Source organism: Arvicanthis niloticus, chromosome 23 (assembly GCF_011762505.2).
Source record: "Arvicanthis niloticus isolate mArvNil1 chromosome 23, mArvNil1.pat.X, whole genome shotgun sequence".
Classification (NCBI taxonomy): Eukaryota; Metazoa; Chordata; class Mammalia; order Rodentia; family Muridae; genus Arvicanthis; species Arvicanthis niloticus.
The window spans coordinates 5,805,575-5,825,805 of record NC_133430.1 but is presented as its reverse complement, the minus strand read 5'-3'; the positions used below and the strand labels follow the sequence as shown (position 1 = coordinate 5,825,805).

At 51.6% G+C, this 20,231-nt stretch overlaps 1 protein-coding gene across 4 annotated transcripts in view; it reads left to right on the top strand.

Annotated features, from left to right (window-relative positions):
• The window catches only part of Pacs2 (phosphofurin acidic cluster sorting protein 2), a 60,343-nt gene that overhangs the window by 30,322 nt on the left and 9,790 nt on the right, over positions 1-20,231 (top strand). For 2 of the 4 annotated variants that reach the window (XM_076920974.1, XM_076920972.1), the window contains exons 3-18: positions 451-540; positions 2,229-2,354; positions 5,001-5,163; positions 5,674-5,747; positions 6,086-6,142; positions 7,466-7,525; positions 12,007-12,164; positions 15,618-15,708; positions 15,973-16,047; positions 16,522-16,664; positions 16,962-17,094; positions 17,368-17,472; positions 17,647-17,753; positions 18,215-18,369; positions 19,117-19,227; positions 19,618-19,726. In XM_076920974.1, the coding sequence (XP_076777089.1) occupies positions 451-540; positions 2,229-2,354; positions 5,001-5,163; positions 5,674-5,747; positions 6,086-6,142; positions 7,466-7,525; positions 12,007-12,164; positions 15,618-15,708; positions 15,973-16,047; positions 16,522-16,664; positions 16,962-17,094; positions 17,368-17,472; positions 17,647-17,753; positions 18,215-18,369; positions 19,117-19,227; positions 19,618-19,726 (1,757 nt within the window). Of the gene's footprint in view, positions 1-450; positions 541-2,228; positions 2,355-5,000; positions 5,164-5,673; positions 5,748-6,085; positions 6,167-7,465; positions 7,526-12,006; positions 12,165-15,617; positions 15,709-15,972; positions 16,048-16,521; positions 16,665-16,961; positions 17,095-17,367; positions 17,473-17,646; positions 17,754-18,214; positions 18,370-19,116; positions 19,228-19,617; positions 19,727-20,231 lie in introns of all 4 variants that reach the window. The other 2 variants (XM_076920973.1, XM_076920971.1) reach the window with 1 other exon arrangement.

The following is a 20,231-nucleotide window of genomic DNA, read 5'->3' as shown; positions in this document are numbered from 1 at the left end:
TGGAGGTACTGTGTATTCTTGGCGTCTAAGCAAGCAGGCAGGCAAGTCTCCACCAGCTTGGCTTTGTACCAGACTGTCCTGTATCACCTGCGCAGTTTGAATCTATCATAAACATCTCCTGCTCTTCCTGTCCCTGTGGCAGTGACTTTTTTAAAGTGGCATACCCTGTTGGCCCCACACACCCACACCTGTGCACTGGCCTGCAGAGGCCATCGGTGGTCTGTGCTGTGCTGTCCTGTGCTTTGGTGACTGTTCCTCTGGCAGTATCTGGTTTTGGTCTTCCACTTCCGTTTCCTGGGCAAAACCTATCTGTGGAATCAGGTTTTAATCCTGTTCCTGCCTCCCTACCCTGTGAGGTCTTTGTCATGATAGTTCAGAGAGCTGGTGTGAGGATGCTGTCCGCTGGTTCATTTTGACATGCTCTAGACTAGAAGGCTGTTTTCCTTCCAGGGTTCCAAACGTGTCCTGAGATCACATGAGATTGTGCTGCCCCCCAGTGGACAAGTGGAAACTGACCTGGCTCTGACCTTCTCTCTCCAGGTAAGTTGAGCCCCTGGGTAGCAAGGATTCTCTCTTCAGTGCTTTGGATAGTGACCTCTCCTTCCCTTGGTGCCCAGGGTGATGGGCATGCTTTGTTCAGTGCCCTGGGGATGATGAGCTCATTTCCTCTGCAGTGCCCTGAGTGATAGATGCGCCCTGGTCCATCCCTTGGGTGTGAGGGTCACATTTTTCATCCGTTCCCTGAGAACCTGGGTGCTGGATGCCTTGTCAGAGCCACCTGTGTTCTTTCTTACATTGATCTTCTCTTACTCAGTGGTTATTCTTCAACAATTAGAAAATCTTGTCTTCCTGATTTTCTTTCTCCCCTTTCTCATAATAAAGAACATGGAATGACGAGGTCTGTGTTAGTTGTTTCATTGCTGGGACAACATAAGAAGCAGATTTAAGGGTGGAGCAGCTTCTGTTGGCTCACGGTTTGAGGTACATTCATCATGGTGGAAAAGGCTGTAGGAGTTAGGCAGCTGGTCACACTGCATCTGAGGTCGGGAAGCAGAGAGCATGATTCCTGAAGCTCAGCTTGCTTCCTCCAGCCCAGACCCAGTGGAGTTTCCGACATTTAGGGTGGGTCTTCCACCTCAGTTGACCCAGTCTGGATGAGCCCTCACGCGTATGTTCCAAGGATAACCCAAGGATAACCCAATCTAGGCGATCCTGTCTGGAGCACCTCAGAGCCCGTCTTTTAGGTGATCCCAGGTCCTTCCAGGCTAAGCGCCACACTGACAGATTATCAAGACACGGCGTTTTATTCTCCTGTTTAGCAAAGATTGGCAAGACTGTGTCGAAACAATGTATTAGCTTGAGTCCTTGTGGAGGAGGTAGCCTGTCAGCCCAGACCATCTGCGTCTAGGTTTTGTGACCACTGTGGAGAATCCAGTTTATTGAAGTGTAATTCACCAATTTACACACCTGTGTCAAGTCCATGGCCCCAATGACTTCTGAGAAGTGTGTATAGATGAACAGCCTGCTCGGACACTAGAGTTTAGCCCTGCTTCCAGAACTTACACCAGGCTCTGCATGTGAGCTCTGAGAACCCTGTGGGAACTGTTCCCCTTGTCACAAGTGCATGTCCTAAGCATGTGCAACCTACAGCAGATGGGACAGAAGCCTAACCAAGGAGTGTACAGGGTCATCCACAGAACGCCCCCAGCCACTACAACATATAGGAGACTATCAGAAACTCAGGGCCATGTTGTGTATTGAGGAGGTGCCAGGCTGTCTTCAGATGTCCCTAAACATGATAATTCATCCCAAATAGTTTAGCAGATATGTTCCTCTAGTGTAGAAGTAGATCCCATGATCTAAACAGAGGGTGACCTCACAGATGTTGTAGATTCTTTTTTTTTTTTTTTTTTTTTTTTTTGGTTTTTCGAGACAGGGTTTCTCTGTGTAGCCCTGGCTGTCCTGGAACTCACTCTGTAGACCAGGCTGGCCTCGAACTCAGAAATCAGCCTGCCTCTGCCTCCCAAGTGCTGGGATTAAAGGCGTGCGCCACCATCGCCCAGCGATGTTGTAGATTCTTGAGGGTGGGTTAATAATGAAGGGCCTTGAAGACCAAGATCCCTGAAGGTCTCAGCCGTGTTTAGCAGATTCTCCTCGGGGACCTCCTGATTATGTGGTCATCATGCCACACTGCACGAGGCTTCAAGCAAGCTTGTTTCTGTCCACAGTATCCCCACTTCCTGAAGAGAGAAGGCAACAAGCTGCAGATCATGCTGCAGCGCAGAAAGCGGTACAAGAACAGGACAATCCTGGGCTATAAAACACTGGCTGCAGGTTCTATCAACATGGCTGAGGTAGGTTTCCGGGCAGGTGTCCAGGGCTCCAGAACACTATGAACAACAGATTTCTTTTATGCATCTGATAGACCATTTTCCAAGTCATTAGAGAATCTACAAGTTTGGGCTCCACTGTGGCATCACTCTGTGAATACTTCCCTGGTCCCCAGTCCCATGCTGCATACTGTGGCAGCTCCAGTACTGAAGCCAGCTGTACCCTACTTCCCAGAGGAGTGCCTGGAGCTGTCTGTCCTGGACTCACTCCTTAGACAATCCCCCTCAATGTTCCCTTAGACTTTGCTCTGCCCCAGTAGCTCAGATGAGCACATGAGCTATGCTAGTAGAAAGTACCTCAGAAGGACAAGAGTCAGAAACTCCCATGTCTCCTGGAGGCCATGCTGTTCTGCAGATACTGAGGAGACAGGGTGGTCTTCTAGGCAGATGATGCCTCTAAGCTGAGTAGCTGGACCCTCATTGACACAGGCATGGCCTTGGGAGAAGAGGCAGCTCTGCACTGGCTTCTTGGTTCCTAAGCTGTAGAACCCTTCTCTTTTGGAGTTCCGTTTAGTGTCTGGGACAAGTGCAGCTATGTTGGTGACCACCTGAGGGTGAAAGGTTGGCTGCAAGCCAGGTTGTGATACCATCCTCAACCTGAGCTACCCAAGGCTTCTGGGCTGCTTAGTGCCTAGTCAGCCTCTGTGCATTCAGGTCTCTCCATCCTGGCCTAAGCACCCAAGCCTGCCATATCCTGTCTCTTGGAACTTCCCTGGCCCTCCTGGCCTAAGGTTTCCCTCTGATTCCATAGGCAGTGGCCTGAGTGACCATCCTAAAAGTACACCTGCTACAGCACCTACGGTTTAAAGACTGCATGGCTCCTGGGTCCCCTTACTCCTAAGGCTCCCTCACTCAGTGTCACTTTCACACCTCCCACAATCCTCCTCTACTCTTTACCCTCTCCAGCTACCTTAGCTTTGAATATGAAAGAGGCTGTGTGGAGTGGAGAGGAGGAGGCACCACAGAGTGACTTGGCTTTAGCCTTTGCTGTGGTAACTCAGTGTCACCAGCTTCTGCTGGGCCAGAGGGTTCCCGAGTGCTGAACTACAGAGCTATTGAAGCAGGAGCTGCTACTGTCCAGGACCGTGTCTAGCCAGCAAGTACCAATCCAAGATGTTTCCAGAAGCCCAGCTGTAGCCTAGGGAGCCAGGAGTTCTGGACCAGGGAAGCCAACGGGAACATGAAGAAAAGGGCTGGCAGCAGAGCAGGGTTGAGAGAGGCACAGCCCTTGCCAGGGCCTTGTCTGTGCATCTGCCTGGGACCCTATCTGTACCAAAAGGCACTTTTCAGGTAAAGCAACTGGTACAGAATAAGCTGACTGTCCAGGCTGACCAGTCCCTGAGTTAACCTATGGCTCCTTGTCAGGCTGTTCCAGAGAGCAGTAGTCTGCTGAGGTCAGAGCAGGTGTGCAGGCCTTGTCTTTGGTAGAAGTTCCTTTTGTTCCCTGCCCTCCCGGTAGAGGGAGCCAGAGAGCAGGACACGCACCAGGCCTACATCGCATTCCCCCAGTTTACCCAAGCCTGGTGTCCCTCAGCCCCTGTGGTCACATACTGGTGCTGCAGAGCTCAGCTTCCTGAATAGATATTCCTTTTTTACCTCTGTTCTCACTTAAATCTGAGGGAAGATTCACCTTAGGGAAGTGGCAAGCACTTTGTGCATCTGTGGAGTCAGGTGAGAGAGCTTTTCCTCTGTGTATCCCCTGTGTGCACTTTGCACATGAAGGCCCCAGTATCTGGTATAGAGCAGCTGGCCTGCCTTCCTGATTCAGTTTCTGAAATGTTGGTTTAATTAAAAAAAAAAAAAAAAGTGAACATCCTTTAAATTTATTTTCTCCACTGACTAGAGTTGTCATTCTAAATCAGTTCCCAATTTTAAAAAATTATTATATGTGTTGGTTTATTTGTGTATGTGTGCACGTGTGCGCACATGCGTGTTGAGGTCTGAGGACAGTTTATGGCCGTAGATTTTTTTTCCCACCACGTGCCTTCTAGAAATTGAAATGAGGTCCTTGCATGGCAGCAATCCCTCTTTACTCACTGAGACACCTTGTTGGCTCAGTTGCCAATTCTGCTTTTAATCTATAAAATTTTAACATTTGAATCTAATCAAGAGACCCTAAAACCAGCTTTGTGTGTGCAAAGGCCCTGTCAGGGACAGACCTAGCATCTGCGCCTGCTTTTGAGGTAGTGTCAGAGTCAGTTCTGGTTTCTGCTGCCTTTCTGGCTTACTGAGTCTGTTAGGACACGGCCCGTGTTGGTAGCTGTTTCTCCTTGACTTCTGTACTCATGACTCTATGCATCTGCTTCTCCAAGGCCAGGTGGCCCCCACTGTCACACACTGTGGCTGCTACTGACAGGCTGGACAGTAGACAGTGGTGAGTGGGGTGGGAACAATTTGAGTGATGTCCAAGGGGCAGCAGGGGTGCAGAAGTGACTGGTCTATAGATACACTCCTCTGTCTGTAGTTAGATGCCAAGCCCAGCTCTGACCTTCCTACTCAGCCAGTCTGCTCTGCCTCAGGGCTTCCTCTGCTTTCCTGCTGAGCCTGCTCCTGAGTGTTAGAGCTCTCCTTGGTGGAAGCCCTCTCGATATCTAGAACCATGTTCCATAGGTGATGCAGCACCCCTCTGAGGGTGGCCAGGTTCTGAGCCTCTGTAGCAGCATCAAAGAGGCCTCTGTCAAGGTGGCTGAGATCTGGATCGTCTCCCTCTCCAGCCAGCCCATCGACCATGAGGATAGTGCAATGCAGGCTGGCCCCAAGGCCAAGTCCACAGGTGAGTCACTGCCTTCCCTCTCTGCCCTGCCCTGCTCTTCTCTGCCACTTCCTGCCATATTGTAGGAGGCTGTCCCAGTGTGGTTGGAGAAGGTAAAGGCTTTTGGGTTTTTCTCTAACTAGAAGCTTTGGGGAGTCATGTTTACTATTGAAATTTGTTTATAAGTTCTGTGAACCCTCGATATGTAGGTGCCATGGGTCTATTCTCTAGCCTTTGAGGCTATGAACACCGGTTTCTGGTATGGAGAAGGTGTCTGGCCCCTGTCATCTGCCGCTACCATCACAGTGGGGGTTCCTCTATTTCCCCTGGTCTCTTGCTCCAGCAACATGTCAGCAGGCATGTGCCATGAGACACAGCACTGGTGTCTCAAGTTCCCTGGTCTAAGTGGGTCTGTCTCCTTATAGCTCCCCTCTGCTTCCAGGGAACCCCCGTGGTTCTGTTGCCAACTCGTTGCCATGGCAATCATGTAGAATCTAAAGGTACTCTCCCTTCTGTGTGCTCATTCCACAGATAACTACTCTGAGGAGGAGTATGAGAGCTTTTCCTCTGAGCAAGAAGCCAGTGATGATGCTGTCCAAGGGCAGGTAACAGTTTGAGCCTGAGGTGGGAGAGGTACCTGACTGACACCTCCCACTTCCACCTTTAAGATCAGAGGCTGGGGACTGAAGGGGACTTCCCCAAGCTAGCCCATATAAGGTCTGTGGGTCTCAAGTGCCACATGAGAGGGGAACTATATGTGCGGCACCTGTTTGCTTCCTCCCTGGGGTCTAGAACATGTTAGTGGGCAACTCTGCAGGGTTTGCGACTGTTGGCAGCCGACTGCCAAGTGATGGCCTCCTTCAGACTATGATGGGGTGGGCCTACTATGTAGGGACTGTGGCCTCAGGAGCTGTGACCTCAGGCTCTCTGCATGTCTACACAGGATCTTGACGAGGATGACTTTGATGTGGGAAAACCCAAGAAGCAGCGGCGCTCGATAGTAAGAACGACGTCCATGACCAGGGTCGGTGGAAACTAGTTTTACTAACACTGGGGAAGGGCGAGGAGGGTGGGCAGCGGCTGGGAGGCTCACTGGAAGGCTGTGGGAAAGAGGACAGACAGCCTTTCCTGAGGACTTTGGCCTCATATAGGGCCTGAAAGAGTCTCAGAATTCCTACTTGCCTGGAGTCCAGAATCCCGTCTAACTAGTGCCTGGTTGTTATTGTCAAAATGGACATAATTCAGACAAGGATGTCTTCTGGCTGCCATTCTCCTGCCACCACCTGCCCCTCCTCCAGTGTTACATGGTCACGGAGTCCTGGGCATCTGGAAAACAAGGCTGAGATAGCTGCCTCAAGCCACAAGGTTATATGTAAAGGCCAATGGGTGCTGTTTTCCTGTCAGTGCAGGACTCAGACTCACCATGTGTGGGACCAGTTCCAGTTTTCCTTGGGGCATGGCCTGCACAGAGACTCAGCTGTTAGGCCTTGCCCATGGGGGAAAATGTGGGCTACCCTTCAGCCCATTCTCATCCCGCCCAGTGACCATCAATGGCTCTAGAGCTCCTTAGAACCCAGCACTGGGCTGCACAGCTGACTGGCATGGGTAGCCCCTCATCGATACTGACCAGGGACAGCACTGTCAGCCTTTGGCAGGTATGAGAAGGAGGTTGTGAGCCGGCAGTGGCCACAGTACAGAAGCTGAATATAAACTGGGTCTCCCCTGCCTACAGGCAGCACCATCTGGAGTTCATAGGCCAGCCTGAGGGGTCATGCAGGGAGAGCCCTCCCTGCTAGGGTCAGCTCTGGAAGGGTAGCCATACTGAGAGGCACTGGAGCCAATAGTGGAGCAGCTTGTCTGAGCTTAGCACTTACAGGATCCATTGTCTCGTCCACCGTGAGCTCTCTCTCCTGAGTGCCTCCCACAGGAGGGCAGTTTCCTCCTGAAGATGAGGCCAGGACCTCCTTCCCTGGGCAGTGAAGCTGTGGGAAGGCACTAGAGAGCCTGGGTAGGAAGGACTGCTGAAGCCTCAGGACTGCACAGCCACCCTGTGCCCTTCCTCGGTTGCCCTCTGCAGGTGTGGACCGCCAGCTCCCTCAGATGTTTTTGAGTCTGGCCTCAGTGTGTACTTTCCAACACTAAGAATGTGCACATGACTATATGTAAAAGCTGCGTCCGGTTTGTTCTTCATAGTGTGTGAGCTGTGTCTCCTGCTGTCTCTCATGACTGAGAGGCCAGAGTGCAGTTCCTTGCTATGTCCCAGGAATGTAGCCCCTCCCACCATCATTCCTTATGTGAGCTTCCTGTGCTTCTTGTCTTACAGCAGCAGAACTTCAAGCAGAAGGTGGTGGCGCTACTGCGCAGGTTTAAAGTGTCGGAGGAGGTGAGTGGGCCAGGGCTCTGCATGGCTGCTCAAGCCCCCGTGATGTTAGGCTGGGCAAGAAGTGCTCCAGCGAGCCTCCAGGCCGGATCTGGTTCTGAACTCAGCATCCATGGGGTATAGCCTCTGCCTGGCCCTGGGTGGTGGCTGTGAGAGAGGCCAGCAGTTGAACTCCCAAGTGGGAGTGCCCTGTGGAAAGACCCAGTGGAGGGCTGAGCACTGGTTTATACAGCAGAGTATTTGGGGAAGCAGTTTCAGGTTCATAGAAAAAATAAGTAGAAGAAGCAAGGCTTTCCATGCCCGGCTCCGCCGGACAGAGCTAGTTCTGTGGCCAACATAGTTGCTTTCATAGTTTTTCTTTAATCCCCAGTCTTAGATACTGAATTTGTTCATAATCCAAAGAAAATCACAAAAGAGTCAAGATTCTGTGCCCGCAGTAGAGAGGGGACATTTGGATGTTTATCCTTAGAACATGTACCCACCCTCTGTATCCGTGTGTGCGAGGGCTACACCCAGAGCAGCAAGGTACCAGTACAGCCCTGGCACCAACACTCGACAGCTGCTCTTCTCATGTGCAGGACTGAGAGCAGCATGTCTCAGCTGTGGGGCTTTCTTTGGGGCCAGTACCTATCCTGGGATACCATCAGCCTGTTTCAGTGGAATAGCCTCTGGGCCCTCTATCTTGAAGCTTGCATCTCTTCGTGAGACACACCCAGGGTAGCTGAGAGTGGCACACAGCAGGAAAGTTGCCTAGCCTAGGACCACTATAGGCTTGCAGGTAGAGGCAGGTGGATTTGACCATGAAGTTTCATGTTTACCAAGCAACAGGGCTGAGTCTCAAAATAAATCTGACATACACAGCTTTTCTGGCTTCCAAGACTCAGCCTAAAGCCTAGAAAGCTTAGCCAGTACCCTGGACATTGTCAGGGCAGGAACTGTTTTCATAGAAATTATCTCCCGCATTGTGTTGAATTCATGCAAGTTACCAAGCCATGTGATCTGTTTCGTATCTGTCCTGTGCCGTTCCCTTTTGTATGAGGAAAAGAAGGTCTAGCCATAGCTCCACCCCTGTGCCTCAGCACTCCTCATTACTAGGAGCTGTGGGTCAGCAGTAACATTCACTCAACCCACCAGCTATCCTTGAGTGTGCGGTCGGTCACCTGTGTGGGACTGTAGATTGTCCTAAACAGTCATTGTTGTACTGTGCCTAAACTTCTGGGTCTTTGTAACCAAATGCAGACAGAGGCTGTCAAGACAGCTCAGCAGTTGAGAGCACTGTTTGGCTGCTCTCTAAGATGATCTAGGTTCAATTCCCAGCACATAATGGTAACTCACAACCATCTAACTCCAGTTCCTGGGGATTCAGTGCCCCCTTCTGCCCCACCCGCCGTGTGTGTGTGTGTGTGTGTGTGTGTGTGTGTGTGTGTGTGTGTGTGTATTTGTGAAGTACATCCAAAGGATGCTTTTCATAGTTTTGTAGACTGAAAGGCCAGAGTCAAGGTGTTGGCAGATTCTTCTGTGGAGAGGGCTGGATCTTCCTGGATGGTGCAGCATCCTCAGGCCCTCACACAGTGAGGGGAGCAGCGCTATCCAAAGGCCTTGTACTGAATCACCGTGAGGGTTAGATTTCAACATAATTTTGGGGGACACAGCATTCACATCAAAACATTCTGCTCCTAGATCCCAAAATCCATTTTCTTCTGGCACACAAAATATATTTGTTCTATCCCAACAGCCCTTAAAGTCTCAACTCACTCTAGCGTCAACCAGATTCTTAAATACTAGAGTGTCTGTGACTGTCTACATCAGATGTGGCTGAGCAGCTTGTCCAGGTGTGAGCAGGAATCACAGTATGTGCAGAGTAAGTTATGACACCAGCATAGGGCCGAGATTCTGTTTGAAAAGAAGAAAAGGAAACTGATGTAACTGCTCCTCAAAGCCCAGCACACAGCTGGGCAAGACATTCAGCTCCTCCCTCCCTCCCTCCCTCCCTCCCTCCCTCCCTCCCTCCCTCCCTCCTTTCTTTCTTTCTTTCTTTCTTTCTTTCTTTCATGTGTGTGTGCGCACTTCTGCCTGTTTTCTCACTCTACCATCTAAGACCCAAGGATCAAACTCAGGTCCATAGACTTAGCAGAAATATTCTTTATTCTCATTGACCTCAAACATTGAATCTTTAAAAAGGAAAAAAGGATTGATGGGTTTTCATAGGTGTGAGTGCCTTGCCTGTATGTGTATAAGTACACTGTGTGCATGCCTGCTGCCCTCAGAGGTGAGAAGAGGAGGCATCAGATCCCCTACAACTGCAGTTGCAGATGCTTGTGAGCCACCGTGTGGGTGCTGGGAGTCAAACTCCATTCTCTCTACAGGAACCGCCTTTCTGTTCCCCAAACATTGAATCTTAAGGCTGGAAACCCCTTCTTTGGTTTAGTACTCTGCTCTCAGGACATACTGGCTTTGAGATGGGGTTCTAGGGCCCGGTACTTTACCCCACAGTGTTGCTGAGTGCAGAGTGCAGCCTACAGGATCTCAGATGGCAGCTCTGAACTTATGGCTCTCCTTGGCTGGCGCAGCGGCTAGAAGCAGCAGTTGTGTCCTTTCTGAGCACCCCTGCCATGGCTCCTCTGTGCTCTACTGAGCACCCCGCCATGGCTCCTCTGTACTCACTGGAGGGTCCTTTTACACATGGCCCTGCTTCCTCCTCAGGCCTCGGCCAGGGGTCCTGTGACAACCAATTTAAAATGATTGTGTTTTTGCAAACTCTGAGAGTTGGCACTTATAGTTGCTATGAAGACTGGCCTCCTGTGCCATTTGTGAGACTGTTCCTGCTGCCCGGGCCCTGTGAAGATAGTTTTGAGACTGAGGAGCAGCTACTTCAAACTGCTGCCCTCAGGCCATCAGCGGGGAAGCGTCTTTGGGTCAGCTTCATCCTGTTGAGCAGCCCCTTGCTCCCTCTATTATACCAATCTCTTCAAACTTTAGTTGTTAATAATACTTTACTTTTAACTGTATTTATATATGGACATCTGTGTGGGGGCTCCTGCAATTGACTGTATTGCCCACAGTGGGCAGAAATGGACATTGGATATCCTAAAGCTGGAGTTAACAAGAGCTTTGAACGACCTGACGTGGGTGCTGGAAACTTCACTCTGGTTCTCTGTGAGAGCAGGACACACTATAAACCATGAGCCAGCTCTCCAGCTCCTACTTTGATTCTTTACAACCTGGTCTGGCTGGGACTTTTCTGAATCTTTAAAATCTGTTTCTCTTGATTTCTATCTCCTTTTTCCCCTTGCACTTTATTGTAAGCTGTCAAGAGAGTTCATGAGGCTCCCTCCAAATTGGAGGTTTGTTTTGCCAGATATCCTGTGTTATCACTTAGAAGTTTTATGTTCCATGAAATACCTGGATCTACCTGCACATCTGCCAAGCTTTTCTGCTTTGTCACAAGTGACCTTTCCTCCAGTTCCCAGAACCACCCTGCTTCCTCTGGTCTCCGCTGTTTTTATCAGCATCCTGTTCCATTACTGAATACAGTAGCTCCTGCCCTGTGCTGGTTTAAGCCATAGATGATTATCTCGTGTGTGTGTGTGTGTGTGTGTGTGTGTGTGTGTGTGTGTGAGTGTGTGTGTGAGAGATCATCTCATATTACTGCCTGTGTAATGGAACTGCCAGGGTGTCTTGCTCGTGGTTCTGGAGGCTGGAAGTCCAAGATCAGGGCTTATTGTCTGGGGAAGGCCTGTTCTTAATCCTCACATGAAGGACAGGAGGAACCCACTGCCCACAACCCTTTTTTAGTAGTTTCTGATCTTCATGAGAGTTTTACCGTCTTTCCTGAAACACTTCCTGCGGGCGCTTCAACAGGATGCTCAGACATTTCTCCTGGCAGACACTCTGACGCCATCTCTGATCCAAGTCTGCCTGGGGGAGTATAGTGAGGCTCTGGCAGGACAAGAGGGCTTTCTGGGAGAGAAGAACTTCTTGGTTGAGGGGACAGGACCTCATGTGGTAGTCAAGGTCAACTATCTGTGTGTGTGAGCACTGTGTTCTAAACACATCCTCGCCAAGCCATCGAAAGGTAATCTCACCACGGGAAAGTGTTACTGCACACGCCTGAGGAAGCTGAAGCGGCTGTGCACACATGTAACCATAGTGCTGCAGGAGGGGACTGCAGGGTCGCTGGGGCTTGGGGTCCAGCAGGCAGTTACCTGTGGTTCAGTGAGAGACTCTGTCTCAAAAAAATAATGTAGAGAGAGAGAGAGACTTAATATCAACTTGTGTCCCGTGAATACACACATGGGGGGGGGGGGGGAGAAGAGAGAAAGGAAAAGCAAACAGAGTAGGATGTTTTGTCAAGGAAGTGTGTGGCACGGTTTGCCCGCCTGCTCCTGTTCCTGCACATCCCCCTTTGTTAGCCTTCGGCTGTTAGCCGGGTAGTGGCACAGGCCTCTGTGGGCCCTCATACATGTCACCATCCGTCACTTTAGGTCTTAGATTCGGAGCAGGACCCCGCAGAACATGTTCCTGAGGTGGAGGAGGACCTGGATCTTCTCTATGACACGCTGGACGTGGAGAACCCCAGCGACAGTGGGCCTGACATGGATGACGATGACAGTGTCCTTAGCACCCCCAAGCCTAAGCTCAGGTAAGGTGTCCCACACTGGAACTGTCACTCCAACAGGCCTGAGCCTAGACAGAGGGATTCTGGGCTTCCTGAGAGTGTTGGACTAGAATGGTCTGAGTTGGTTTGGGTTGACCTGTTGTTAGGGCCCATGTTTTACCTTGGGGCACCACAGGCTCGGACAGTTCTCATAGGGTAGACCAGGAGAGCCTGAGAGGCGGTAACATGGAGTGAGTCCAAGGTTAGTGAGTAGACAGAGCCAGGCAGCTTTTCCCGTGTCCAGAAGCAAAGGACGCCTTTCTAGAAAGGCAGCTGTGGAAGAGCATAGCTACTCCTGACCCATTGGGCGGGTCTGCATCCTGGCATCTTTTTTGTGTTTGTTTGTTTGTTTTTGTTTTTTTGTTTTTGTTTTGTTTTGTTTTTGTTTTTGTTTTGTTTTTGTTTTTTTTGAGACAGGGTTTCTCTGTGTAGCCCTGGCTGTCCTGGAACTCACTCTGTAGACCAGGCTGGCCTCGAACTCAGAAATCCACCTGCCTCTGCCTCCCAAATGCTGGGATTAAAGGCGTGCGCCACCACCGCCCGGCTCCTGGCATCTTTTCACAGGCAGAATATTTCTCAGGCGAGTAGTAACCAAACGTGTAAACGGACTGCAGAGCTCGCATGTCCACTGGAACTAGACACTGGCAGAGCCATCTGGAGGTGGGGCGGGGGAGCATCATCTGGAGGTGGGGTGGGGGAGCATCACGGAAAGGGCTTGAGCTGGAAGGTTCTGTAAGGCCAGCGCTTGGTTCCTGAGGTAGGCTGCAGAAGAATGAAGGGCCCAAGAGTATTCCCCTCCACCCAGCACCCCTTCCTCCAACAGCCCTGAGGTATACTAGAATCTGCAGGGGTCTACTGTATAGGCAGCAGAGGGAAGCCCCATCCAGTGCCCCTCGGTTTGGCTGAGCAAACCTAGCCTAGGGCAAAAAGAGAAAAAGGAGAGCAGGCTAGTCTGCACACATGCACTGTGGACACGCGGGCAGGCTAGTCTACACACATGCACTGTGGACACGCGGGCAGGCTAGTCTGTACACATGCACTGTGGACACACGGGCAGGCTAGTCTGCACACATGCACTGTGGACACGCGGGCAGGCTAGTCTGCACACGTGTACTGTGGACACGCGGGCAGGCTAGTCTACACACGTGTACTGTGGACACGCGGGCAGGCTAGTCTGCACACGTGTACTGTGGACACGCGGGCAGGCTAGTCTGCACACATGTACTGTGGACACGCGGGCAGGCTAGTCTACACACGTGTACTGTGGACACGCGGGCAGGCTAGTCTGCACACATGTACTGTGGACACGCGGGCAGGCTAGTCTGCACACATGCACTGTGGACACGCGGGCAGGCTAGTCTACACACATGTACTGTGGACATGCGGGGCCTGAAGAAGCTAAGCCCTTAGGACAGACAGTGTGTAGACTTCAGTCTTGATGTAGCTACTAAGGACAGGGAGATTCAGGATGTTCCAAAAATTAAAGGTCCTTCATTTTTAAGTTTTTAACCAGGACAATACAGAGTACAGAGAAGCACACACAAAAAAAATTGGATTTCTTGTGTCTTGAACTTAATTGACTATATCTCTCAGCGATGCCAACACTTTATTCATTACTGCATTACTGCTGGTCTTGGTTTCTCATGCCGATAGTCTCAGCATTTAGGAAACTTGGCATTGGAAAACTTAAATGGCTGAGTGTAAGGGCAGCCTGAGCTACAGAATGAGACATTATTTCAAAAATAAATAAACTCCAACACCTATTGTGCTTCTGGTTCTGGGGTGGCATCTCAGGCCTTGGCTTCTTTTTCTATGTGTCTTGCCGGGCTCAGGTCACGGTGTTAAACCGCTGGTATGGGGGGTGTCCTCTAGGGCAAGCATGCCAGTACTCCTGTGCTCCTCCACCGTAGTCCCCCTGTCTCAGCACTGCTCCTTCCTGCCTCATTTTAGGCTTGTGTGTCCTCTGCTGTAATGTGACCTCTGCTCAGTCACATTGGATTCACTCAGAGTCCAGATTCTCCCCATCATGAGCCCCATGACACTAACTGGTAGCACAGTCTCTGGCCTGTAGTTCTGGGGTGATGTGTGATCACTGTGGTACCATGATCCTAAGTAGTCACAGATGGCACCCTGCATCTTCAGGTGTCTGTGCAACCTTCTCACCCACACGGACCAGCAGAAATCCTGCCAGCTATTTTAGCCTGAGTTTTGTAATATCTCTTGGTTTTCTGCTTTCCTCGTCTCCTTTTTCTTCACTCACACTTTGCTGAAGACAGATGCATTCATCCAGGCCGATCTGATTGTCAAGACTTAGGCTGGCTGACTAACAGCATGACTGAGTCATGGCTGTTCTGGATTAGTCTGAAATGGCTTTGTCAGGCTTTTCTGATGTAGCCTAGTTGGTGTCAAATCATGTGTGTTGGTCTAGAACAGCCTGAGTGTGTCTAGAATGGTTTAGTTGTTCTGAACCTGCCCGTGATATGATACCCTTGTACTGTTGAAAATGTTCTTCTGATTCCTGTAGTCTCAAGATTCTCAACAGGAATCTCTTAGTTAGGATTCCATTGATGTGAAGAGACAGATGCCATGACCACAGCAAATCTTATAAAAGGAAAGCATTTAATTGGGGATGACTTACAGTGTCAGAGGTTTGTTATTGTCATGGCAGGTAGCATGGCAACATCCAGGCAGAGTTTGTGCTGGAAAAGGAGCTGAAAATTCTGCAGAAGGAGACTGTGTCTGCATTGGGTGTAGCTTGAGCATAGGAGACCTCAAAACTTGTCTCCACAGTGACACACTTTCTCCAACAAGGCCACACCTGATAGTGTCACTCCCTGTGGCCCAAGCATTTGCACACATGAGTCTATGAGGGCCACACATATTTAAACCACCACAAGGGGCATGGTGTGGTGATAGCCACTCTCCTGTGGTGATGGCTGCCCCACCTGGGGTGAGCATCACAAGCAGATGGGGTTCCTTCTTGTCTTACATTGCGTTTTGGAGGTGGCACACATTGTGGGAGGTGGCATGTGTGTGCTACAGCACAGGAGTGAAGGGCACAGGACAGATTGCTAGGGTTACTTCTCCCCTTCTCATGATGTGGGCCCCAAGGATCAAACTCAAGTCTTAAGGGTTAGCAGCAGGTGCTTTTACTCACCGAGTCATCTCAGCAGCCCTGGAACACATTTTCTGCTGCTGACTTCATAGCCAGTACAGGAGCTGTGCCCACCTGGAGTTGTCACTACAGAATCCAACCACGTGTGTAAGGTTCCCACGGGAGCAGGCACTTAGTCACACAGTTCTTCCACACTGTGTGTTTGGATGTCATTCTTCTGTTGCCGAGGTCCATGCTACTTGCCATTCTATGCAGGGGGCTGAACCTCATTCTCAGTGTATAGAGGATCTTGGGAATTAATATCTACTCCTTTCTTCGTCCAGGCCTTACTTCGAAGGCCTGTCTCATTCCAGCTCACAGACAGAGATAGGCAGTATCCACAGTGCCCGGAGCCACAGGGAGCCTCCAAGCCCGGTGAGTAGGCCATTCTGTGCAGGGCGAGCCCTAGGACCAGGCTGGGCATTCTCACCCTTCCTTTCCAGTGAGTCCTGAATGCCTAGCCAGCGTGTACCTCACTGACGTGTCCCGGGCTCAGGATTCTGCCCGTAGCAGGTGCATCTTCTAATCCTGAGTTCACAGTCTATGACATTCCCAGCTAGTCTCTCTGGGCTTCCTCCCATCCAGAAGTAGACATCCTGGTTTTACAGCACAGGCCAACTCCTGTCTCATCACCCCCAGGCTGATGGACCTGAGAAGACGAGATCCCTGGGAGGCAAGCAGCCAAGCGACAGCATCTCCGACACGGTGGTCCTTGTAAGCAGGCGTGGGGGCGTTCATCCATCTCTCCATGTGCAGCCGACCTCAGATGTACAGACCTGAATGTGGAGGGTTGTGTTCACATACTCTGAGGACATGTATACCACCCTCAGGGCAACCAGGCTGCCTGGTGATCTTGGTTCACTCTATGTGGATACTGGCCGGGTATCTCAGGTGGATGGCTCTGTCCCTAGCCTTGCAATCAGATCCAGGCCCTCACAGGGTGTCTCTGATAATGTGCAGGGTGGGTGGGGTTTCCAGCAGGTGTGGTGCTGATCTCTTACTTATAGTTGGTCCGAGAGCTACTTGTAGGAGAGGAGCAACCTCTCCTCTTGCATGTGACTGTGCCTTATGCAAGACCTGAGGTTAGAGGAAGCCCGGACCCTTACCCCATACCAGGGACACATGGACCGGAGAGACATGGCAAATGTTTCTGCATTTGGTGCTTACGGCTCCTTCTCAACCCATCAGAGTACACCAACTCCCCGGGAACCATCAGGGCCACTTGAAGATAGCCCAGAGGCCGAGACCTCTACTTTAGATGTGTTCACTGAGAAGCTGCCGCCCAGCGGAAGAATCATCAAGACTGAGTCCCTTGTCATCCCCTCCACCAGGTGTGGGCTTTGTGCTAAGGGATTCTCTGCGCATTTAGGGCAGGGTTGTGGGAAGCCACTGGGTCACTAGCAGGTCTAGCCATCTGTTTGGCCTATAGCCCTAAGGCCAAAGTGACCAAGAGGCATCACTGCTTCCATGCCACTGCGGGCTCGGGTTGCTGGGAAAATTGCAATGTCACCTCACAGGGTCTGCCAGGTTGGGGTGGTGACAGCTGTTGTGGGGCAGCACAGTGCGACCTGCAGTGAACATACGGTTTACCACCCCAGCTGTTCTCTGCCTTTCCTGGTCTCTGGCAGGTCAGAGTCAAAGCCAGCCGGCCGCCGGGGCCGGAGCACATCCCTGAAGGAGCGACAGCCAGCTCGGCCACAGAATGAGCGGGCCAACAGCCTGGACAATGAGCGCTGTCCAGACACAAGGAGCCAGCTGCAGGTTAGGGTAGGAACTGGGGAGGATACTGGGCAAAACTGGAGGGCCTGCTGTGAGAAGACATAGGTCCTCTTGTCAGGAAGCCTGTTGACCCTGAGGCTAGTTGTAACCAGCCTATTGCTGTCCCGTGGCCACCGCAGACTTAGGGACCTCCACATTAGTTAGGCACTTCCTTCCTTGCCCTTGGCATGTGGGGTACAGAGTATGAGAGCCAGAGTTGGGAGTTCAAAGGCCTGGGTGCTGCGTTTCCCTGTGTGGACATCTCGGTGTCTCTAGATTCCCAGGAAAACTGTGTATGACCAACTGAACCACATCCTCATCTCCGATGACCGACTCCCTGAGAATATCATTCTCGTCAACACCTCTGACTGGCAGGGACAGGTGAGGGATACAGCCGTGTGCCCTGCCTGCCCTCTCCTGGGGAATTGAAAGTTTATATGACCTGAGGAACAGCAGTCCATGCTGGAGGAGGGCGTGGTGATGATCAGCACTGCCTGGATATCTGGGGACTACCAGGTGACATGCCAAGGTCACTGTCGACTTGTCCCTTTCTAGTTCCTCTCAGATGTCCTGCAGAAGCATACGCTTCCTGTGGTATGCACATGCTCTGCTGCTGATGTGCAGGCTGCCTTCAGCACCATTGTCTCTCGGATACAGCGATAGTGAGTCTGCTGCTCCTTCCTTACCTGGGGCTCTACCCTTGGCATTCCTGGCATACCCTTGGCATTACTTAACATCCCAGCTGGGCCTGCCACTTGAAGGCAGGGAACATTTGACCCTGACAGTCACGGGTGGTTGCTTCCTGCAGCTTTACTCTTGAGTCCCGGTGGATATTTTGAAGCTCATTTAGGGATGATGAGGGGGTCCTCTTGCAGTTGTCCCAGCAGAGGCCTTGAGCATCGGCCTTCTGGTCCAGGCACATCCAGGCAGACATTGAGCTTCCGCCCCATAAACTCAGAACTCCTGTTGGTGGGCATCCTGGGGTTGGTAGCTCCCTTGAGATTATGAGGCAAGAGCAGCTGCACCTTGGGGTCGTAGGCTTCCCAGACCTCAGCGGGGTGATCCTGGAACAGAGACAGTGAGGCATCTGTCCCTCTCTGCCCCACCCCTCTTGGGATCGCAGCTGCAACTGCAATTCTCAGCCACCAACCCCTGTGAAGATCGCTGTGGCGGGAGCACAGCATTACCTCAGCGCCATCCTGCGGCTCTTTGTGGAGCAGCTGTCTCACAAGACACCCGACTGGCTCGGCTACATGCGCTTCCTCATCATCCCACTGGGTGAGGGCCATGGGCTACTGGCCACCTGTGACTAAGCCTAGGGGACCACAGAGACAGGGACACAGCATGGTGAGGATGGAGGGACCAACGTGACATCCTTCTGTTAAAAATTCACAGTTACTTTCACTCTATTGAAAAACTGTGTGCCAGGCACAGTCGCACTTGGAAGCTAAGGAGCGAGGGTTTCTGAGCAGCCAGGAGCCAGGCTGTAGTCAGACCTGTTCTCACCGTCGTGTTCTTTTCTTCTCTTTGACAAATGTCCTTCCCATGTAGGATGTGTTAGAGGGCAAACTGGTTTCCAGGATGGTCCATGCTGGTGTCCCACCACAGGGCATTCCACAGGAGCTAGTTTGTGTCACCAGAAAGTCCAGTCGGCCTTTAGAGGCTGTTATGCTCCTGTGGACTTGAACTCTGGAAGCCACTTGGCCTGTGCAGTCCTCTTAACTATAAAACACAGCTGCTCGGCTTCGCTCCTGTGTCAGGTGGGAGGCTAAAGGCAGGGTCTCAGCTGGAGCCCATGTCATAGCGCCTTAGTCTTTCTGCCTCCACCTTGGCTTTCTTTTTTCTTTTTTTCTTTTTTTTTTTCTTTTTTTTTTTTTTGCCTTCCCTGGGAGAGCAACAGGAAGTGGAGACTTTGTCACTCCTCTTCCTGCAGGTCTATGGTAGCCTACTGCAGAGGGGCTCAGGGCAGCTGGGTTGTCTGGGGTTGGGCAACTCCACATGGTGATGGATTTCCTGGGCCCCCAGGCTCCCACCCTGTGGCCAGGTACCTGGGCTCCGTGGATTACCGCTACAACAACTTCTTCCAGGATCTGGCCTGGAGAGACCTGTTCAACAAGTTGGAAGCCCAGAGCACTGGTGAGGCCTGGGCACTGTGTGGGTGAGGGGGCTGCTGTGTATCTCCAGCCCTTCCTTCCCCTGGAGACCTCCCGTCACAGAGACCCAGTTCTCAGGCTTTGCTGGGGGAGGGGGGTGATAGGGCTTCCCTCACCTGGACTGAGTTTGTACCCTGACCTACTGGTAAAATGGTGTGGGGCCACTGGGAAGGGAAGGGGCAGTTGCAGGGTAGACCATGCCTTCAGGATTTGAGAAGGACTCTGCACCCTCACCTGGGTCCACTGTGGCTGGGCACTTGTGTCAAGCTGCTGCCAGAGGGCAGAGATAGAAGAGCACCAAACACAGTGCCTGGGACTCAGCAGCTCCCACCTAGCCACCATGCTGACCCTCTGCCGCCTCTGCCTTGTGCAGTGCAGGACACACCAGACATCGTGTCACGCATCACCCAGTACATCTCAGGAGCCAACTGTGCTCACCAGCTCCCCATCGCAGAGGCCATGCTGACCTACAAGCAGAAGAGGTAACATGGTGGGCCAGGCAGGGCTGGGGGACCTGGAGAGGTACCTTGACCCTCTGCTCCTTGTAGGCTCTGGAATAGACCCTTCTAGGGGCCAGGATGAAAAAGCTGAGTGTGGCAGGAGCCTCCACTGAGTCCATGTCAGATCAGAGTACCGGGTTGGGTTTTTGGAGCCCCTTATTTTTGTACATGTCAACATTCTACATGCTGTAGTAACAGGCACTGGTTCTGTTGTCCGTCTCTCTGGCCCTTCCCCACAGGTCCCCTGACGCTGCCTTGGCTTCTAGGTGAACAGTTAGATCATGGTCTCATCTGCCCAGAATTGGGTGGTACTCAGAAGCTGTGTGTGAAAGACTGGGCAGCATGGGTCTGAGCCTGGGCCTAGACCCTTCTTCCCAAGAAGCTGAAGGCCCCTGGGCAGGACCTCAACTTAGGGAACTAAACATACCTGTCTTGGCTCAGACCTGGACATTGTAGCCTACACGCAGTCAAGGAGAGTTAAGCTCAC